The 23,001-nt window shown below is 45.4% G+C and overlaps 1 protein-coding gene across 1 annotated transcript in view; it reads left to right on the top strand.

The window, feature by feature from the left end:
* The first annotated feature begins 503 nt into the window (after positions 1-503).
* LOC146860416 (phospholipase A2 inhibitor and Ly6/PLAUR domain-containing protein-like) overlaps positions 504-23,001 on the top strand; it is a 73,306-nt gene continuing 50,808 nt past the window's right edge. Inside the window, exon 1 of the mRNA XM_085646343.1 lies at positions 504-579. Within this exon, the coding sequence (XP_085502469.1) occupies positions 528-579 (52 nt within the window). The 5' untranslated portion in view covers positions 504-527. The remainder of the gene's footprint in view (positions 580-23,001) is intronic.

Raw genomic sequence — 23,001 nt, 5'->3', positions numbered from 1 at the left:
GATGCAGTATTTACCACATCAAATTCCTGTTTTGCTTATTCTCTGGGACTTTTCCCTGATAAATGTCAGCATACTTGAAAAACCATAATATGTCGAAGGAAAACTGTCAGTGATGCAGTGATTTTTTTCTATGTAGTCAATACCCTGTACCTGGGTCAATATCCCAGGTGTCCCCATAGTTATGATTCCTGCAAACATTTTTATCTGTGAAGGAACTGGAATTCATCCCTGCACTTATAATTGTGGCTTCCGTACAATTTGGTATGCACTAAATCCACAATATCCCTTATCATAAGATTTATTTCAGTACATCTCTAAGTGCACCCAATCACAAGGCAGTCACAAATGAAAAGTTCAGGCACATCAAGTTCTTTCCTGTGTACAGAGCTCAGGTATCCTGTGCCCCACCTCTTCTGTGACAGTATAAAAGACATGCCTTCACCATGAGATGTACAAAGGACACAGGCAGGTGATCAGGCACAGAGACTTCATCACCCCATCACCCTACTCCTTGCACTCCTAGCACCATGAGGGCCCTCCTTGCAGCTGCCATCATGCTCCAGGCACTGATAACTGGAGGTAAGATTGTCATAACCGTCTATATTCTTGAACTGTGTTAACACGCAAAGGTGAACATTGATATGAAGTAGGTAGTTATAAAGACAGTGCTTAATTTGCTCCAGAAATTTGCTCTAAATCGAACTACTGTCACATTATTGCCATTTCTTATTTCTCACTGAATTTCCCTGTCTTTGCCCTTTCTTTGCTCCGTTTTAATCACCCTTCAATTGCAATGGATGTGCCCAAACCTAAAATGTAGTTTTCTCTAGACTCACGTTTGATGCACTCTAGGATAGGCCATGACTCAACCATGTCTCAATGACTTGTAGTCCTCACCGCATGCCCCACTTTCCCAAGGTTCTGCCTGGTTAGACGTTGCTAAGGTTTAAAGTTGAAGTAACTACTCAGGGACTATTCCTGTATCTCCCTGTGACATCACAGAACCGAGCACTGTTTGCTTTTAATGAATGTAAATCATCATTAACATTGTCTGGATTGTGTTTTCAATAATGATAGGTGCACTCACCTTCAGGGTATACCTGTTGGCATGGTGACAATTAGATGATTCCCAACACAACAGAGAAACAGCAGATTCTGTAGGTTCACAACACCTTCATCCTGCCTTGTGTGTTTTTGTCCCCAGTGTATGGAGGAGGAAAATACACAAGGGTCTCTCTAGATCTACAGTACATTCTTGGAAGCAGAGTAAACATGCTATAATTAGCAGCTCCTCTCGAGAAGGAAAATCTATTCAGGGTAAATTGTTGGATATTTGTACTATTGGAAGGGACCCGAATGGATCAACAAGTGGTCAGAACAGGAGAGATCCTGTCTTCCCACACTGCCATCTTGGAATAAACAACCTTTTTTTCGTTATTTCATTTTATAGGTCTCGCTTTGGCAGCGCATGCGCTGCATGCGCTGTCTGAGCGAGATCTAAAGTAATCTATATGTTGGCTGAAACTTCCTCTAATTTGTTTTTATGCTTGTGATTGGTTTACTTGAGCCATTGCTGTTGTTTTCGTGCTTTCTGTTGGCTGTTGATTGTATAGTTACTTCCGTGTAGTCCCGAAGCAGCGGCGCTTAAGTACAGTTTCCGTGCTCTCTGCTTGCACTTGTTTTAATTGATTGCAGTATGCCATCTGTTTCTCATGCCGCCGCATTTGTTTATTTACTTTGAAGATCACTCCCTGTGTCTGTAACTGGAGACTCTCCTCCCCTTCTTCTGAACCTTTGTAGCGAGAACGCATCCCCTGTTTACATTCTCGACGGGCTCGACATTCTCACTGCTGCTCCTAAGTGTGTCGTTTTTGTGTGTATTGCATGTGTTATGAGAAGCCTCGCTTCTTGGCGCTTATAAGCGTTGCCTCCATAAACTGGGCACCCATTGTATGCTTTCCGGGCCATAATCATTTCAGTAACATTGGTGTCCGGGTGCCAGCCAGCAGCGTGGTTCTTTGCTTGTTTTCTTCTCCTGCCTTTTTTGAGGCCAAACAAAGCTAGAGGGCTCTTTTCAAGGCTGAGCTCAAATTGCTTTTGTTACCTATGTTTCCAAGGCAACCCCGGCAAGTTAAAATGACATGGTCTGTATTTACACAGGGCCAGGAGAATAGTGAAGCGCTGTCTTCAGACTGTGAAGAGCAGTTACCCAGTGCATCGTGGCATGAGACGGCCAAAGCTAAGATTCCATATCCGGCATAAAAAGAGAAGACCTAATAAAATAAGCTTACGTGGAAACAGCAGTCAATGCCGAGCGAAGACATATTTTCCAGACATCGTTTTGTTTCTGCAAGCATTTCATCCTTTTTTTTATGTGAAGAAAGACATGCTTCTAAGGTAGAGTAGGCAGTCAGCTGCTTTAAAAATCAATAGATTGTTATAATGCGGTGCTCACTCGCATCACGAAACACAAAGAGTTTCATCGTTAATGGATTTCTTATTTACCTACAAACAGTGCTTAATTTGGGCCGATGCTTTCCGGCATCGGCACCCTTTTCTGACTCTGCAATTTATTTTTCTTTAAAAGATTTTGAACGGTAACAAAAGAGAGAGGCATAAAAGGAACAGAAACATAGCAACATAGAGATCTAGGTAGAAAGAAGGAATGAAAAAGATGCTTCAAGAGTACGCTATTGAAAAAGGAAGAGTAGGGTGGTGATGAAGCAAGGCTAGGCTGCCTTGGCATTCAATAACCCCAGCATTCAGCAAATCTTTGTGGCCCTGCACTTTTCTACACATTACACACTGCCTGGCAGGCGTGACTGGGCCTGTCCTGATGTTCCAGTCTCACATTACATCATCTAAATGTAAACCCTACTCTGAATGTGAATTCATGTGTAAAACAATGGGAATAACTGTCCCTATAAAAGCGGGTTCCAGGCTCAGCTTTCAGCCTGTGGAAGTGCAGGCCACATAGCTGGGATGACTTTCTTCCCACGTCTGACAGGTATGGTGGGGACGGCAGGGCGCTGTAAGAGAGAGAGAGAGTGTGTGTGTCTGTGTGTGTGCTTGTGGAGGGGGGACATCGGATGTCTAGAGCTCCCCACAGCCCGGTGGCACAGCGCTGCACAGCTCTGATAGGGTGTCTTTATACAGGAGCTGGCTGCGCAGCTCTCTGTCTGCACAGCACTGATGGGGAGTTCCTTCACAGGAGCCTGCGGCACAGCCCGCTACAGCCTGGCAGCACAGCGCACTCTGCACAGCTTTGCGCGGGTGACAGGCGAGGAGAGGGCTGGCACGGGTGAAGATCAGAGAGTGTGGTTTCACCCGTCAGCGGCTGTCTCTGCTCTGCACAGATGACATCCGTGGAAGGGGTTAAGAGAGAGACAGCTCCATGAATCATTCACCCAGAGGCAACAAGAAGCAGGTCCCAGGCTCAGCTTTCAGCCTGTGGCAGTGCAGGCCGCATTGCTGGGATGACTTTCTTGAGAGAGAGAGAGTGTGTGTGTCTGTGTGTCTGTGTGTGTGTGTGGAGAGGCATTGGATGTCTAGAGAAGGTATCAGGCCAGAAGGGCAGTTAGTGCTTCTCTCAAAGTCATGGAAAGTTTATTGCTGATAAGGAAACCTGTTTACATTCCATTACCTGTTAGTTCTTTCACTGCACCCTAATGGCTACCTTTAACCTTCAGAGAGTAGTGGTGTGACTGTAGTGTGACGCTCTACATTGCACTACCTGACCTGGTTGCATGTTGATTACACTCATCCATTCATCCATGCACAGGTGCCCAGGGACAGCGCTCCTCTGCCTTCTCTGGCCAGGGCAGTGGGAGGATGTGCCCCCGTGCTGCGGGGACTTCACCCTCCCATAATGAGAGATCTGCGCGTGCCAGGCGGAGCTCTCTGGGAGACCTTGGCCACAACAGCTTCTCTGAAGGCCCTGAGGCTTAGCTCTGCTGGGCCAAGTACAACGCACCCTTACAGCAACAGTTTTTCAAAAACAAACTCCAAAAGCAGTAGTTTTCTCCCAAACTGTAAAGTGTTTTATTTGTGCTTCTGCTTGGAACTGCCAGGGTTTCCCTGGTAATCCCAGACAAAACAAGCATTTGCAATGCAACAGTTCTCGCATTTGCGAGAGTTTGAGCTATTAGCGTTCCATTATTACTTGCAACACCAATAGTTCAAACCTTCCGTAAGGCACCCCAAACAAAACACAGGGGTAAACGATATTACCATTTACAATGCCAATAGCTCTAACACTCGCAAATGCGAGACCTATTGCATTGCAAATGCTTGTTTATACCTTCCATTAACATTTCCTTTCAAAACAGTGAGCCCAAATGATTAGGAAATTAAACTTTGCTGCATTTGTGCAGATTTCGGATGTATACAAATGTACAAACGTTTTCAAAAATACTGTTATGAACATGTGACATTCTCATGATTCAAAGACATCAGTTTTTACATTGCAATTTGACAGAAGATATACATGCTTACATATGTTCATGAGAAAAAGCATTTATTAAATACATTTTTTGCTTTTCTGCATGAGTAAAACAAAAAAAGTCCAGATTCAACATGGCCTTGAGCTGCTCTAAAGCAGCAGATGCTACCTTTCTTCAGTTGATATTGTGCCCTCCCAGACATAACCAATACATTTCAGATGATCAAGCTAGAGGAGCGTCTACTTTCCACTGGTGAACTAGTTCTCATCTGTTGACCACAGCTTGTTCAAGGACCTTCAGCTATCTCCATCTTGAAAAGACAAGGGTGTAAGCAGGCTTCACTGGCAGGACCGGGACACACATGTTTGAGTGTTAGCACCTGTCTAGTGCAACTAGCCAATGGATAGGATCTCTGTCCCCTTAGGGTCATGACACAGCTGCAAACAACTGTTTCCACAGTCCTCTGTCAGGCATATAGGAGTCAGTAACTTCTTCATCTGTGCTGTCGTGGGTCACATTTTAAGTTGTGTAACGAGTCTGCCTATGCTGATAATGTTGAATGGAGAAGAACTATATTTGTCAGGCTTTTCCTCACAGAACTGGCATCGGTATGACCCAGTTTCTTTATATTGAAATCTATCCTGTCTTATTTAGCCCAGTGGTGAGTTGGTGAAATGGTGTTCCTGAGTTTGGCTCTTCGAATAACAAAGCTACTTGCTATGATGGCCCAGTTTCTCTTGAACCAAAATCTGTACCAATAACCTGAATTATACGTTCTTAGACTGCTTTTATGCTCCCAGCATTGTATCTGGTGCTCTGTGTTTTGTATATTTAGGTTCTAATTTATGAACAGTGTTTCATTGCTGGTGCAAAGGAGCGATGCAACACTTTGCAGGGCACCCTCCTTGCGACTCCAGGGATGCGCCGTCTTTACTGTACAGCGCTCCATGTCCCATGGATTGACAGATGCGTCAGAAATCTTCACAAATCTGTTGGCGTAAAACCCACGCATAGCTGGATTTGTATCGTAAGCATGATGCAACTCCAGCAATCCATGTGGGAGGTCTATATTCATTGCATTCTGTGATGTTTTTTGTGAGGCAGGGGTAATGTTTTGAAGCAGTGCGATTCTGAAAGTAGCGCAGTGAAATCTGATAGATTTCACTGCTCCACTTCTTCGATGCTTTCATGCCCTGGAAAGCCACCCTACATTCATTATACCTGATGCAGGTATAATGTAGCCAGGGGCTTACAAAGTGACGCATCTACTTGAATGCGTGACTTTGCATATATGACACAACGTGCCACATTATTCAAGCCACAGCTGCATCACAAAAAGTAACACAACAGTGGTGCAAAAGTGTTGCAAGGGGCTCATAAATAAGCCTTTTAATTTGTTTATTTCATTAGACTAGTTTTATGAATTTTAATATTGAATGTTTGTATTGAGATCTTTGTAAATTTGATCTATGTAACTCTTTTATGGATAGTTTTGATTCAAATAAAGATTTATCGATTCATTGCAAAAAGTATGATGCATGTGTCCCAACTCAACTTCAAAGTGTATGTGAAGACTATTCAAAGCCTAAGACACTCACACTTTTTCCATCCCGGGCAAATAATTTAGTAAAACCAGACCTTGGCTGAACTGTGACCAGACAAGATAGTGAAATCTGTTTCATGCAGCACTGCAGCTGAGCTTTGGCAGACTATCATTCCTGTTTCAAAATGGTGGCATCGATAGGTAAACTGTGACTAGGGTGCTCTTACTGATTTTACTGAGATCATGGGTAGGTGGACATTTTGCACTTGGAAGTTCCTACAGTACCTGTAACACCCACAATACTTCCTCACACGTTCACTTATTTTAGGTGAACCTCTCCACACTTCCACTACACTATCAGTCTGACCATGTTCTCATAGTGCTGAACATCATTTTGGGCCATAGGCCTGCTCCTGAGCGGTTCTGGAGGATGCAGGGGGACAAGTATTGACTGCCAGATGCAGGGCCAGCTTTAGAGCTGGTGGCACTCAGTGCAACAACTTTTTTGGGGAACCCCCCATGGCCTTCTCCTCCTTTGATTCCCTCACTACCACCTGGTAAAAGTGCCCTTCATCTTTCTATAGCCCCCCCCTCCCATACATTTCGTATTTTTCAAAGAGCTGGCTAGCTTTACTAATCCACTCAGCTATCCACGTAAAATACAGATCTGTTATTTGCAGCAGGCATATTAATCCTCTGCTCCACTTTATGGCCAGTGAAAACTGCCACTAGACCAAACTCCAGTCTCTCTCTCTCTCTCACAGAAAAATTAACACAAGAGTTATCTTGACATTTTTTTTTCTGCTTGAAAGCTGGATGCACAAGGAATTCTGCAGTAGGTGGTTTTAAATCTTAAGTTATTGGTAAACATAGTGCTCCTCCTGAAGTCAGTGCCCCCACTCCAGGTCAGCGCCCAGTGGGCTGGACTGATGACATCGCCCTAAAGCCGGTCCTTGCCAGATGAATGGAGGGCACTGGGGCTGCATGTAGAAAAGTATTGTACTGAAAATAAACACTCCGCCAGATCCCAAATAATGCTGTGGGCTTCAAGCAAAGCCACCTGGTGGGGCTGCCTAATGCCTGATTCAGTGGTAAGAACACATTGAGACATATAAGAGTCTTGAGAATTCAATAGCTGTTCTCGAAAAGTCCTATTATGAAAACCCTGGACTTCATAATTGGCGCTGTAAACATATTAAGCTCTTTGTGTTGGCTGGTGGAAAAGTGCTTGTCAAACTGAAGACAGGATATAATTGAAATGAACGCTATTGTAATGATAAGTTCTCACGATGACAAGGGCCTCTAGGATGCTAAGAGGACAGGGGAGTGATGGGCTTCTCTTCTGAGGTCACTGTGCCACAATTCTATGTATGCCTGATGTGATGGTTGGTGAAGTGGGGGCGATTGGTATCATGGCTGATAATCAAGTGCATTCACACTGTGATTGCAGGAAATTCACTGTGTTTATAACTCTAAGTAGGGGTTTCCAATATGTATTTATGTTACGTTATGTTAAAAATACTTATAAAGCGGATGAACACCACACACTTTCTTGGCGCTGAGAACTAGGATGTCCTGCCGCTAAGTGATTCATTCATAAGCCTGGCAAAATAGCCAAGTTTTTTAACGTTTCATTAATTGAGGATATGATGTCATAGATCTAATGTCCAGAGGAAGAGAGTTCCAGAACTGATGGACCAGGACCGCAAATGTTAGTCCCCCTAATCTCTTTCCTTTAAAGGACGAAGTAGCCAAAAGATTCAGATGGGAAGACCTAAGACCGCGAGTTGGGATATATCTCTGGGCCCGAGTAGATACAAATACTGGGCAGTTGCAATGAAGCGCTTTTAAGATGAGGCATCCCAACTTGAATGCGCTGCGTTTGGCTACCAGGAGCCAATGTAACTTTTTCATAAGAAGGGTGACATGTTGCCATCTTGGCTTCGGATTTATTATTCTAGCAGGCTGGTTTTGCACCAGTTGCAGTCTTTTTGATTGATATTCCGGTATGCCAGTAAAGTCAGTTAGCGTAGTCAATGTGAGAGATGACTAAGGCTAAAACAACTTGGGTGTGAGCTTCAGGAGTTAGAAATCTTCCAGAGCTGAAAGAAGCAGGTAGAGACCACCGTCCCAATCTTGGAATTTATGGACAGATTGCAGTCAATTGAGATACCAAGTCTTTTAGTTGATCTTGAGGGTAGAGGTAGGTTTCCCAACTCAGTCGGCCAAAAATTAGAATTCCAGGGAATTAGGGACCCTCCGATTAAGATCAGTTCAGTTTTAAGCTGTTTGGGCTCACATTGGCAGTGAGACATGCTAGCAGCAAGACGTGACTCTTAAATGACTTGAGGGACCTCAATAATAGTATCATAGTAGAAATGTTTCTACTGATGAGGATAAATTAAATGATTGCCGTGACAATGCAATACATTTTTCTGTTAACTGATTTATCCATGGCTTATAATCAAGTGTATTCACGCTGTGATCGTAGGAAATTCACTGTGCTTATAACTCTAAGCAGGGGTTTCCAATACGTTTCCATGCTGTTTGGGTTTGCATTGGCGGTCTTCCATCTTATTGTGTTTCAGCTATTTAGAGATTTCAATGGAATCGTTTTCTTCCAGTACGGCACCTTAGTTATTGGGCTAGATAAATCCAACACAATGACAGACTAAGAGAGGTAGTGAATATGCTAGGAGAACATAGGGGCATAAGTACAAGCCCCTATCGCCACGTGAACATCACTTTTTTCGATGTTAGATGATTTACAAGGCAATGTTAAGTGACTTAAAGCCTTGTAAATAAGGCCCCCTTTCAAACTGTGCTTAGCGTGAAAGGGGTGGGCAATGGGTGTTGTGGTGGGCGTTCCACCACAACACCCATTTATTCTGACGCTGCCTCCTATTTACAAGGGAGGCTTGAATAGGTGGCAGCGTCAGAATTAAGATCAAGGAAAACCTGGTTTTAACCTGAAAAAGCGAGGAGAAATGTTTAATTTCTCCTCGTATTTACTGTTTTCATGTGTACTGCGTTGGTCCCCCTTCCAGTACATGACAATCTTCCCCAGACGCCCTTGTACTATGGTGTAAGGGTGTCTGCATTGGCGCTAAGCGCTAAATTTAGCATCAGCACTGGGGGAAATGCAGAGCCGCACTATATTCTTGTAAATATGGTGCAGCACTATGTTTCAGAAATGGCAGAGTGCGTCCTTAAGCCAGAACGTCTCCCTTGTACATATGCCCCTTAGTCTGACTGCAGAATATCTGATGTATAGATTTTCACTAGAAAGTCTGAGCTATCTATGGCATTTATTAGCCATGAGGAAGCAAGCCCAAACCACACTTCTAAGGCTATAATAAAGCATCAGTACCTGGGAACTAGGACAATTTAAGGTCTTTCCTTGTGGAAATAGAATGTGTTTCAAAGTTTGTAAATCATTTTTCAGTATGAACATTTTCTTTCATAAGTTTTTTTTAAAACAAGGTCAAGTTCAGCTAGATGCCACAATGCTAATATGAGTTTACTAGGATCACAGAAGATATCTGTACATTGAAAGCTTCACTGTTATGAGAATGGTGTGAGGTGTGAAGATGGGAAGGAGGTTATTACAGTATTCACCTCAAGTTAATGCTACATATGTTATATATTAATGTAATTCCCAAAGAAATTTCTGTGAAGTTTAAACATTGCATTTATAATCACTCATCATAAAACATTGGAGTTATTTCTCTCATAACAATGTTCAGGAGATCGATCTCACTTTGCTGAACACCCTTTGGTTGCTTGAACATGAAATATTTTGAAAAGACAAGAGGCATTTTGCAAAACAGGAACAGTTTGTTTAATTAAATTAAATAGGGTGGCCGGGGGAACAGTTACAGGTGCAGGATCTGAGGGCTATCATAATTTACAGTCGGTCTGTGGCCTCCCAGTTCATCATGGACAATAAAGTATTTCTGTTTGTCCATGTGCAGAAAGCAATGTAAGATGTGCCTTTGGCCTCATCACTTAATTGTCTAATATAAAGTACATATGGGCCTCGACCATGCGTGGAAACAATGCGACCAGTGGGCAACATGTCCAGATGTACAGTAAGCGTGTGCTGTTTCCTGCCTGCCTACATGTTACTAACACATGTGACACCTGACTTTATGATGTTTTAGGAGTGTGCATACCCCTCCGGCCATGTGTGCTCTATTGGGGCCAATCTCCCTGGATCATTGTAGTTTTGCTGCACCTATCCGTGGGATTGATCTAGGGTTTCCTGTTTGTACATTTGTGTGCCGGCTATGTGGCACCCCACCTGTGACCTATCAATCAGTGAAATCTGGTCTGGTTCTCAGAGCCTGCCTGACTACGTATCTGAGAGTCGGTGTTGATGTAGAGTTCACAGCGGATACATTTGTTAATAAAGATGCAATTTTGTTCTTATTCATATATCTAAAGTTTTTCATATTAGCATCAACTTTTTCCATACTAACACTTATATATAATATTGTTTGTTTTAGCTAGTGGTGTTTTGTAAGTCACTACAAAACCAGTTCAACTGGGATTTCTTTTACCCAATATGTTGTGAGACTATTAGTTTGGGAGACATCCCTACTGTGACAGACTACTTTTCAAGAGGAAGAGGGAGCAGAGGAGTGGACACTTTAAAAGAAGCAGCACCCCAACATAAAACCTCAAAGACTCATGCACTATATCAAATTTGGTGCCTAGTAATGGATTATACAAAGGGGAGGTTGGTACCCCAAAAACTGGTCATCTGTAAAGAAGCCAGATGGCCTGTGTGAGTAGTGGATGCTCTGCAAAACTTCTTACTCTGACTAGGGCTAGTGACTAAGGCCTGCTAGTCCTGCTGCTTTGTGAGAGGACATCACCCAGTGAATCCAAGAACACCTATCCGGGAACCTGTACCACCAGCACCCACCTTTCTGCCAAGACCGATGTACCCTGTGAGGAAGATGAGAGCAGTGGAGGGAGAAAGACCCAGTAGAGAGCTGTGCCGGTGGATTCCCAGTATGAGGTGTGAGGAAACCACTGCTACAGCAATTGACTTCTTGCCCATGTGCAGAAACAGTCTGCGACCCCAATTTGTCAGGAGAGGGCCATGTGAAGGACTGCCATGCTGTTAGGGCTCAAGCCTTGGCTGTAGCTCTGTGGCAACCCCATATCCAGTAGGCCACCATGGTAATGATTGCTGTGTGGTTAGGGCAGAAGCCTTGTGTGGCAGCAGTGCAGTGATCCTGTATTCCAGAAGAGGCTACTGTTGATAACTTTACCATGTTGACCATATTGGAGCCCATTGATAGCAAGTAGGGGTGACCCCATATAATGGAGTAGGTCACCTGAAGTACCAAGGACTGCAACTTGTTCTATTCTGTTGGAGAAGTGAGGACACCACAGGAGCTCCGTCACCCAAGCATGTGACCCAGAACAGGATTATTGTTGCCACAATTGGTCACTGCAGGAACGTAACCAGGAGGCAGTGACACTGCGCCTGTCAGGTGCAGCCGCTATGTCCACATGCACCTGGTGCCCTGAATTGGGCTCGAGCAAAGGGGAGGGGTGCGCACAGGGTCTCTGATGCTTCCATCCTGCCGGACTGGGTAAAACTTGTTACAGCTGAGGAGAACTTGCTGCTACATGGAGCGTGTGTGCACTGGAACACTATTGACTTCAAATCAGAGTCATAGCGGACTCAGAAACAAAAGAGGCAAAATGACTGGCAGAAATTGCAGAGAGAGGCAAAAATAGAGGGCAGAATTGGGGAGAAAAACAAGTAGAAAGAGAGCAGACAAGAAAGCAGAACATGAGCAGAGGAGTCAGAGACCTAATGCAGCAGAGGGTAGCATACTTGAAGCAAGTTGAACAGGAGAACTGTTACAGCGGGAGCTGGGGGAAGCTGGCACAAGGACCTGCTCCTTCTGTAAGCCTGTGTTCACTGATCTGTATCGACATCTCCCCTCAAGGGAGATTTGGACTGCTTAGACTGTGCATACCCTGAGAGGAATATGTGACGTTCCAACGCGATGATTTGCATCATGGGAGGTTACATCGAAGTTATTACAACGCAAGTCGTTACAATGACTTGTGCTGGAGGGTGCTGTACTTAGGAATAGTATGACTTACTATTCCAACTCCAGCCTACGTAACAGTAGGGAAGGTGTTGGAATAGTAAATCATACTATTCCTTAGTGTATAGCGCCATCCAGCGCAAGTCGTTGTAACGACTTCCATTGTAATGACCACGATGTAAATGTATCGCGGTGTAATGACTGCGTTGTAAAGCTCGTTCGCCCCTGAGAGTCAAGTGCAGAAGAAGTGCGTGGTCCAGTTTCCAAGGATCCATAGTAAGTCGGTCCCCAGAGAATCAGGGGTAAAAGGACATACCCACAAAACTCGGGCCCAGTAGCTCCAACATGCTCTGGGGCCCTCTGAAATGAGTTCTGACAATAAAAATATTAGAGATGAGGTGAGCACAAGACACCCTTGGGCATTCCATTACTCTTAAGTTTTGGAATTTAACAAAAGCAAGTTCAACTGCTTGGATGCATCCAGAGATCAAAGATGCAGCCATTGTAAAGTTGCTCCGTGAAGTCCAACCACACTGACTTAGTACAGCAAGATACTGTGATGAAATATGTCAAAGGATGCAGACAAATCTAATATTATTTAGACATGTATATGGGACTTCAGATTTCAAGTGTCAAGGATTGACAACATACCTTACTTCTTGAAATATAGTTAACACATTGTTAGCATTCAGAGGAGAGCCTCACATGATTTTCTAAAGTAATTGAACAGAGAGGTAAAAAACAAGTGGGGCAACATCATTTAGGAATAGCTATATCAGTATGTATTTCTTTTTGACTGATAAGAGGAAGAGGGCACCCTGCCTTGGGACAAAAATGAATTAGATAAATGTCATTTGTACGCCAAAAGGTTTTGCATTCCTGCGGCTGTCCCTCAAAGAATGATCTTTGCACCTGTGTACTGTCAACCAAATATTATATCCTATTGATTCTGATTTACATTTTTTAAACTCAGCTTATGATCTTATTGCCATATTTTCTCTGCTGATTGATATCAATTGTCTGTAAATTGCAGCTGTACTGTATTGAATCAGCTGTTCAAAGTCACATGCAGACCTACTTGTGTTGAGATCTTATTATTGCCATCAAACCCAAAACAAAGAGTTCAGTGTACAAAACAGAATCAGACTCACTGCTGCATGGAAGGAAGCCTAAAAGATCCTACTTCCTGTTGGCCTATCCAAGCCTACACTCACACACCAGACACACTGAGCTGTAATTCTGAAACAACAAGCCTGTCAGTGCTGAATATTGTCATCAGACTCACTGCTGCATGGTAGGCAGGCTCAAAGATCCAACTTTGCACTGGCTTATCCAAGCCTGTACCCACAAACCACACACACTGAGCTGTAACACCCAGCCCACAAGCCTGTCAGTGCTGAATATCATAGTCAGACTAACTTCTGCATGGAAGGAAGCCTACAAAATTCCACTTCATGCTGGCCTATCTAAGCATTCACTCAGACACTACAAACACAGAACAGTGACGCCCAACTCACAAGCTAGATTTGATGAATATAATAATCAGACTCACTGCTGCATGGAAGGAAGCCTCAAATGTCCTCCTTCCCACTGGCCTATCCAGGCCTTGTCCCACACACCACACACACTGAGCTGTAATGCCCAACCCACAAGCCTGTCAGTGCTAAATATCATAATCAGACAAACTACAGCATGGACGGAAGGCTCAAAGATCCTACTTCCCACTGGCCTATCTGTGCATGCTCCCACACACCACACACAGTGAGCTGTAACACCCAACCCAAAAGCTTGTCAGTGCTGAATATCATACTCAGATTCACTTCTGCATAGAAGGAAGCCTCAAAGATCCTACTTCACGCTGGCATATCTAAGCATGCACTCTCACACCACACACACTGAGCTGTAACTCCCAACCCTAAGCCTGTCAGTGCTGAATATTATAATCAGACTCACTGCTGCATGAAAGGAAGCCTCAAAGATCCTTCTCCCTACAGGCCTGTCGAAGCCTGCACTCACTCACCACAATTATTGAGCTGGAACACCAAACCCACAAGCCTGTCAGTGCTGAATATCATAATGAGGTTCACTTCTGCATGGAAGGAAGCCTCAAAGATCCTACATCACGCTGGCCTATCTAAGCATGCACTCTCAGACCACACGCACTGAGCTGTAACGTTTAACCCAAAAGCCTGTCAATGCTGAATGTTTTAATCAGACGTACTGCTGCATGAAAGGAAGCCTCAAAGATCTTTCTTCCCAGTGTCCTATTCAAGCATGCACTTGCACCCACACGCACACTGAGCTGTAATGCCCATCCCACCAGCCTGTCAGGGCTGAATACCATAATCAGACTCACTGCTGCATGGAAGGAAGTCTTAAATAAACTACTTTCCACTGGCCTATCCAAGCCTGCACCCACACACCACACACAGAGAGCTGTAACGCACAGCCCACAAGCCTGTCAGTGCTGAATATTATAATGAGACTCACTACTGCATGGAAGGAAGCCTCAAAGATCCTACTTCCCGCTGGCCTATCCAAGCATGCACTCACACACCGCACACACTGACGTATAACGCCCAGTTCATAAGCCTATCAGTGCTGAATATTATAATCAATCACACTGCAGCATGGAAGGAAGCCTCTAAGATCCTACTTCCCACTGACCTATCCAAGCCTGCACTCACACACCACACACACTGAGCTGTAACGCCCAACCCACAAGCCTGTCAGTGATTAATATTATGATCAGACTCACTGCTGCATGGAAGAGAGCCTCAATGATTCTACTTCGCGCTGGCCTGTCTAAGCATGCCCTCACACACCACACACACTGAACTGTGATGCCCAACTCACAAGCCAGATTTGAAGAATATAATATTCAGACTCACTGCTGCATGGAAGAAGCCTCAAAGTTCCTACTTCCCACTGGCCTATCCAAGCCTGTACCCACAAACCACACACACTGAGCTGTAACACTCAGCCCAAACGGGTATCAGTGCTAAATATCATAATCAGACTCACTGCTTCATGGAAGGAAGCCTCAGAGATCCTACTTTGCGATGGCCTATCTAAGCATGCACTCTCAGACCACACACACTGAGGTGTAAAGTCCAACCCAAAAGCCTGTCAGTGCTGAATGTTTTAATCAGAATTACTGCTGCATGAAAGGAAGCCTCAAAGATCTTTCTTCCAAGTGTCCTATTCAAGCATGCACTTGCACCCACACACACACTGAGCTGTAATGCCCATCCCACCAGCCTGTCAGTGATGAATATTATAATCAGACTCACTGCTGCATGGAAGGAAGCCTCTAAGATCCTACTTCTCGCTGGCCTATCCAAGCCTGCACTCACACACCACACACACTGAGCTGTAACGACCAACCCACAAGCCTGTCAGTGATGAATATTATGATCAGACTCACTGCTGCATGGAAGGAAGCCTCAAAGATCCTACCTTCCACTAACCTATCCACAATGCACTCACACACCACACACAGTGAGCTGTAATGACCGATCCACAAGCCTGTCAGTAACGAATATTATAATCAGACTCACTGCTGCATGGAAGGAAGCCTAAATGATCCTACTTCCCGCTGGCCTTTCCAAGCAGGCACTCACTCAACACACACACTGAGCTGTAACGCTTAACCACAAGCCTGTCAGTGCTGTATATCATGACTACCTTCTGCATGGAAGGAAGCCTCAAAGATTCTACTTCGCGCTGGCCTGTCTAAGCATTCACTCACACACCGCACACACTGAACTGTGACACCCAACCTACAAGCCAGATTTGAAGAATATAATAATCAGACTCACTGCTACATGGAAGGAAGCCTCAAAGTTCCTAATTCCCGCTGGTCTATCCAAGTCTGTACCCACACATCACACACACTGAGCTGTAATGACCGATCCACAACCCTGCCAGTAACAAATATTATAATCAGACTCACTGCTGCATGGAAGGTAGCCTAAAAGATCCTACTTCCCGCTGGCCTTTCCAAGCAGGCACTCACTCACCACACACTGAGCTGTAACGTATAACCACAAGCCTGCCAGTGCTGTATATCATAATCAGACTAGCTTTTGCATGGAAGAGAGCCTCAATGATTCTACTTCGCGCTGGCCTGTCTAAGCATTCCCTCACACACCGCACACACTGAACTGTGACACCCAACCTACAAGCCAGATTAAAAGATCTTACTTCTCGCTGGCCTTTCAAAGCAGGCACTCACTCACCACACACTGAGTTGTAACGCTGAACCACAAGCATGTCAGTGCTGTATATCATAATCAATTTAGCTTCTGCATAGAAGAAAGTCTCAAAAATCCTACTTCCCGCTGGCCTATCCAAGCATGCACTCACACACCACACACACTGACGTATAACACCCACTACACAAGCCTGTCAGTGCTGAATATTATAATCAATCACACTGCAGAATGGAAGGAAGCCTCTAAGATCCTACTTCCCACTGACCTATCCACCATACACTCACACACCACACACACTGAGCTGTAATGCCTGATCCACAAGCCTGTCAGTAACTAATATTATAATCAGACTCACTGCTGCATGGAAGGAAGCCTAAAAGATCCTACTTCCCGCTGGCCTTTCAAAGCAGGCACTCACTCACCACACACTGAGTTGTAACGCTTAACCACAAGCATGTCAGTGCTGTATATCATAATCAATTTAGCTTCTGCATGGAAGGAAGCCTCAAAAATGCTACATCACGCTGGCCTATCTAAGCATGCACTCTCAGACCACACACACTGAGCTGAAACGTCTAACCCTAAAGCCTGTCAGTGCCAAATGTTTTAATCAGACTCACTGATGAATGAAAGGAAGCCTCAAAGATCCTTCTTCCCAGTGTCCTATCCAAGCATGAACTTGCACCCACACACACTGAGCTGTAATGCCCATCCCACTAGCCTGTCAGTGCTGAATATCATAATCAGACTCACTGCTGCATGGAAGGAAGCCTGAAAGATACTACTTCCCACTGTCCTATCCAAGCCTGCAGCCACACACCAAACACACGGAGCTGTAACACCCAGCCCACAAGCCTGTCAGTGCTGAATATTATAATCAGACTCGCTGCTGCATGGAAGGAAGCCTCAAAGATCCTACTTCCCGCTGGCCTATCCAAGCATGCACTCACACACCACACACACTGAGGTATAACGCCCAGTCCACAAGCCTGTCAGTGCTGAATATTATAATCAGTCTCACTGCAGCATGGAAGGAAGCCTCAAATTTGCTAATTCCCACTGACCTACCCAAACCTGCACTCACACATCACACACACTGAACTGTAACACCCAACCCACAAGCCTGTCAGTGATGAATATTATGATCAGACTCACTGCTGCATGGAAGGATGCCTCTAAGATCCTGCTTCTCGCTGGCCTATCCAATCCTGCACTCACACACCACACACACTGAGCTGTAACTCTCAACCCACAAGCCTGTCAGTGATGAATATTATAATCAGACTCACTGCTGCAGTAAAGGAAGCCTCAAGGATCCTTCTTCCCAGTGGCCTATCCAAGCATGCACTTGCACACCACACACAGTGAGCTGTAACGCCCAGCCCACAAGCTTGTCAGTGCTGAATATCATAATCAGACTCACTTCTGCATTGAAGGAAGCCTCAAAGATCCTACTTCGCGCTGGCTTTTCTAAGCATGCACTCTCACACCACACACACTGAGCTGTAACACCCAACCCGAAAGCCTGTCAGTGCTGAATATTATAATCAGACTCACTGCTGCATGAAAGGAAGCCTGAAAGATCCTTCTTCCTACAGGCCTGTCGAAGCCTGCACTCACTCACCATACACATTGAGCTGAAACACCAAACCCACAAGCCTGTCAGTGCTGACTATCATAATGAGGTTCACTTCTGCATGGAAAGGAGCCTAAACAATCCTACATCACGCTGGCCTATCTAAGCATGCACTCTCAGACCACACACACTGAGCTGTAACGTCCAACCCAAAAGTCTGTCAATGATGAATGTTTTAATCAGACTCACTGATGCATGAAAGGAAGCCTCAAAGATCCTTCTTCCCAGTGTCCTATCCAAGCATGAACTTGCACCCACACACACAGCTGTAATGCCCATCCCACTAGCCTGTCTGTGCTGAATATCATAATCAGACTCACTGCTGCATGGAAGGAAGCCTGAAAGATACTACTTCCCACTGGCCTATCCAAGCCTGTACCCACACACCACACACAGTGAGCTGTAACGCCCAGCCCACAAGCCTGTCAGTGCTGAATATTATAATCAGACTCACTGCTGCATGGAAGGAAGCCTCAAAGATCCTTCTCCCTACAGGCCTGTCGAAGCCTGCACTCACTCACCACAATCATTGAGCTGGAACACCAAACCCACAAGCCTGTCAGTGCTGAATATCATAATGAGGTTCACTTCTGCATGGAAGGAAGCCTCAAAGATCCTACATCACGCTGGCCTATCTAAGCATGCACTCTCAGACCACACACACTGAGCTGTAACGTTCAACCCAAAAGCCTGTCAGTGCTGAATGTTTTAATCAGACGTACTGCTGCATGAAAGGAAGCCTCAAAGATCTTTCTTCCCAGTGTCCTATTCAAGCATGCACTTGCACCCACACGCACACTGAGCTGTAATGCCCATCCCACCAGCCTGTCAGGGCTGAATACCATAATCAGACTCACTGCTGCATGGAAGGAAGTCTTAAATAAACTACTTTCCACTGGCCTATCCAAGCCTGCACCCACACACCACACACAGAGAGCTGTAACGCACAGCCCACAAGCCTGTCAGTGCTGAATATTATAATGAGACTCACTACTGCATGGAAGGAAGCCTCAAAGATCCTACTTCCCGCTGGCCTATCCAAGCATGCACTCACACACCGCACACACTGAGCTGTAACGCCCAACCCACAAGCCTGTCAGTGATTAATATTATGATCAATCACACTGCAGCATGGAAGGAAGCCTCTAAGATCCTACTTCCCACTGACCTATCCAAGCCTGCACTCACACACCACACACACTGAGCTGTAATGCCTGATCCACAAGCCTGTCAGTAACTAATATTATAATCAGACTCACTGCTGCATGGAAGGAAGCCTAAAAGATCCTACTTCCCGCTGGCCTTTCAAAGCAGGCACTCACTCACCACACACTGAGTTGTAACGCTTAACCACAAGCATGTCAGTGCTGTATATCATAATCAATTTAGCTTCTGCATGGAAGGAAGCCTCAAAAATGCTACATCACGCTGGCCTATCTAAGCATGCACTCTCAGACCACACACACTGAGCTGAAACGTCTAACCCTAAAGCCTGTCAGTGCCAAATGTTTTAATCAGACTCACTGATGAATGAAAGGAAGCCTCAAAGATCCTTCTTCCCAGTGTCCTATCCAAGCATGAACTTGCACCCACACACACTGAGCTGTAATGCCCATCCCACTAGCCTGTCAGTGCTGAATATCATAATCAGACTCACTGCTGCATGGAAGGAAGCCTGAAAGATACTACTTCCCACTGTCCTATCCAAGCCTGCAGCCACACACCAAACACACGGAGCTGTAACACCCAGCCCACAAGCCTGTCAGTGCTGAATATTATAATCAGACTCGCTGCTGCATGGAAGGAAGCCTCAAAGATCCTACTTCCCGCTGGCCTATCCAAGCATGCACTCACACACCACACACACTGAGGTATAACGCCCAGTCCACAAGCCTGTCAGTGCTGAATATTATAATCAGTCTCACTGCAGCATGGAAGGAAGCCTCAAATTTGCTAATTCCCACTGACCTACCCAAACCTGCACTCACACATCACACACACTGAACTGTAACACCCAACCCACAAGCCTGTCAGTGATGAATATTATGATCAGACTCACTGCTGCATGGAAGGATGCCTCTAAGATCCTGCTTCTCGCTGGCCTATCCAATCCTGCACTCACACACCACACACACTGAGCTGTAACTCTCAACCCACAAGCCTGTCAGTGATGAATATTATAATCAGACTCACTGCTGCAGTAAAGGAAGCCTCAAGGATCCTTCTTCCCAGTGGCCTATCCAAGCATGCACTTGCACACCACACACAGTGAGCTGTAACGCCCAGCCCACAAGCTTGTCAGTGCTGAATATCATAATCAGACTCACTTCTGCATTGAAGGAAGCCTCAAAGATCCTACTTCGCGCTGGCTTTTCTAAGCATGCACTCTCACACCACACACACTGAGCTGTAACACCCAACCCGAAAGCCTGTCAGTGCTGAATATTATAATCAGACTCACTGCTGCATGAAAGGAAGCCTGAAAGATCCTTCTTCCTACAGGCCTGTCGAAGCCTGCACTCACTCACCATACACATTGAGCTGAAACACCAAACCCACAAGCCTGTCAGTGCTGACTATCATAATGAGGTTCACTTCTGCATGGAAAGGAGCCTAAACAATCCTACATCACGCTGGCCTATCTAAGCATGCACTCTCAGACCACACACACTGAGCTGTAACGTCCAACCCAAAAGTCTGTCAATGATGAATGTTTTAATCAGACTCACTGATGCATGAAAGGAAGCCTCAAAGATCCTTCTTCCCAGTGTCCTATCCAAGCATGAACTTGCACCCACACACACAGCTGTAATGCCCATCCCACTAGCCTGTCTGTGCTGAATATCATAATCAGACTCACTGCTGCATGGAAGGAAGCCTGAAAGATACTACTTCCCACTGGCCTATCCAAGCCTGTACCCACACACCACACACAGTGAGCTGTAACGCCCAGCCCACAAGCCTGTCAGTGCTGAATATTATAATCAGACTCACTGCTGCATGGAAGGAAGCCTCAAAGATCCTTCTCCCTACAGGCCTGTCGAAGCCTGCACTCACTCACCACAATCATTGAGCTGGAACACCAAACCCACAAGCCTGTCAGTGCTGAATATCATAATGAGGTTCACTTCTGCATGGAAGGAAGCCTCAAAGATCCTACATCACGCTGGCCTATCTAAGCATGCACTCTCAGACCACACACACTGAGCTGTAACGTTCAACCCAAAAGCCTGTCAGTGCTGAATGTTTTAATCAGACGTACTGCTGCATGAAAGGAAGCCTCAAAGATCTTTCTTCCCAGTGTCCTATTCAAGCATGCACTTGCACCCACACGCACACTGAGCTGTAATGCCCATCCCACCAGCCTGTCAGGGCTGAATACCATAATCAGACTCACTGCTGCATGGAAGGAAGTCTTAAATAAACTACTTTCCACTGGCCTATCCAAGCCTGCACCCACACACCACACACAGAGAGCTGTAACGCACAGCCCACAAGCCTGTCAGTGCTGAATATTATAATGAGACTCACTACTGCATGGAAGGAAGCCTCAAAGATCCTACTTCCCGCTGGCCTATCCAAGCATGCACTCACACACCGCACACACTGAGCTGTAACGCCCAACCCACAAGCCTGTCAGTGATTAATATTATGATCAATCACACTGCAGCATGGAAGGAAGCCTCTAAGATCCTACTTCCCACTGACCTATCCAAGCCTGCACTCACACACCACACACACTGAGCTGTAACGCCCAACCCACAAGCCTGTCAGTGATTAATATTATGATCAGACTCACTGCTGCATGGAAGAGAGCCTCAATGATTCTACTTCGCACTGGCCTGTCTAAGCATTCCCTCACACACCACACACACTGAACTGTGATGCCCAACTCACAAGCCAGATTTGAAGAATATAATATTCAGACTCACTGCTGCATGGAAGAAGCCTCAAAGTTCCTACTTCCCACTGGCCTATCCAAGCCTGTACCCACAAACCACACACACTGAGCTGTAACACTCAGCCCACACGGGTATCAGTGCTAAATATCATAATCAGACTCACTGCTTCATGGAAGGAAGCCTCAGAGATCCTACTTTGCGATGGCCTATCTAAGCATGCACTCTCAGACCACACACACTGAGGTGTAAAGTCCAACCCAAAAGCCTGTCAGTGCTGAATGTTTTAATCAGAATTACTGCTGCATGAAAGGAAGCCTCAAAGATCTTTCTTCCAAGTGTCCTATTCAAGCATGCACTTGCACCCACACACACACTGAGCTGTAATGCCCATCCCACCAGCCTGTCAGTGATGAATATTATAATCAGACTCACCGCTGCATGGAAGGAAGCCTCTAAGATCCTACTTCTCGCTGGCCTATCCAAGCCTGCACTCACACACCACACACACTGAGCTGTAACGACCAACCCACAAGCCTGTCAGTGATGAATATTATGATCAGACTCACTGCTGCATGGAAGGAAGCCTCAAAGATCCTACCTTCCACTAACCTATCCACAATGCACTCACACACCACACACAGTGAGCTGTAATGACCGATCCACAAGCCTGTCAGTAACGAATATTATAATCAGACTCACTGCTGCATGGAAGGAAGCCTAAAAGATCCTACTTCCCGCTGGCCTTTCCAAGCAGGCACTCACTCAACACACACACTGAGCTGTAACGCTTAACCACAAGCCTGTCAGTGCTGTATATCATGACTACCTTCTGCATGGAAGGAAGCCTCAAAGATTCTACTTCGCGCTGGCCTGTCTAAGCATTCACTCACACACCGCACACACTGAACTGTGACACCCAACCTACAAGCCAGATTTGAAGAATATAATAATCAGACTCACTGCTACATGGAAGGAAGCCTCAAAGTTCCTAATTCCCGCTGGTCTATCCAAGTCTGTACCCACACATCACACACACTGAGCTGTAATGACCGATCCACAACCCTGCCAGTAACAAATATTATAATCAGACTCACTGCTGCATGGAAGGTAGCCTAAAAGATCCTACTTCCCGCTGGCCTTTCCAAGCAGGCACTCACTCACCACACACTGAGCTGTAACGTATA

The sequence above is a fragment of the Triturus cristatus genome, chromosome 3_1, assembly GCF_964204655.1.
Source record: "Triturus cristatus chromosome 3_1, aTriCri1.1, whole genome shotgun sequence".
NCBI lineage: Eukaryota > Metazoa > Chordata > Amphibia > Caudata > Salamandridae > Triturus > Triturus cristatus.
The sequence above is the reverse complement of the archived record's forward strand: the minus strand, read 5'-3'. Positions and strand labels throughout refer to the sequence as shown.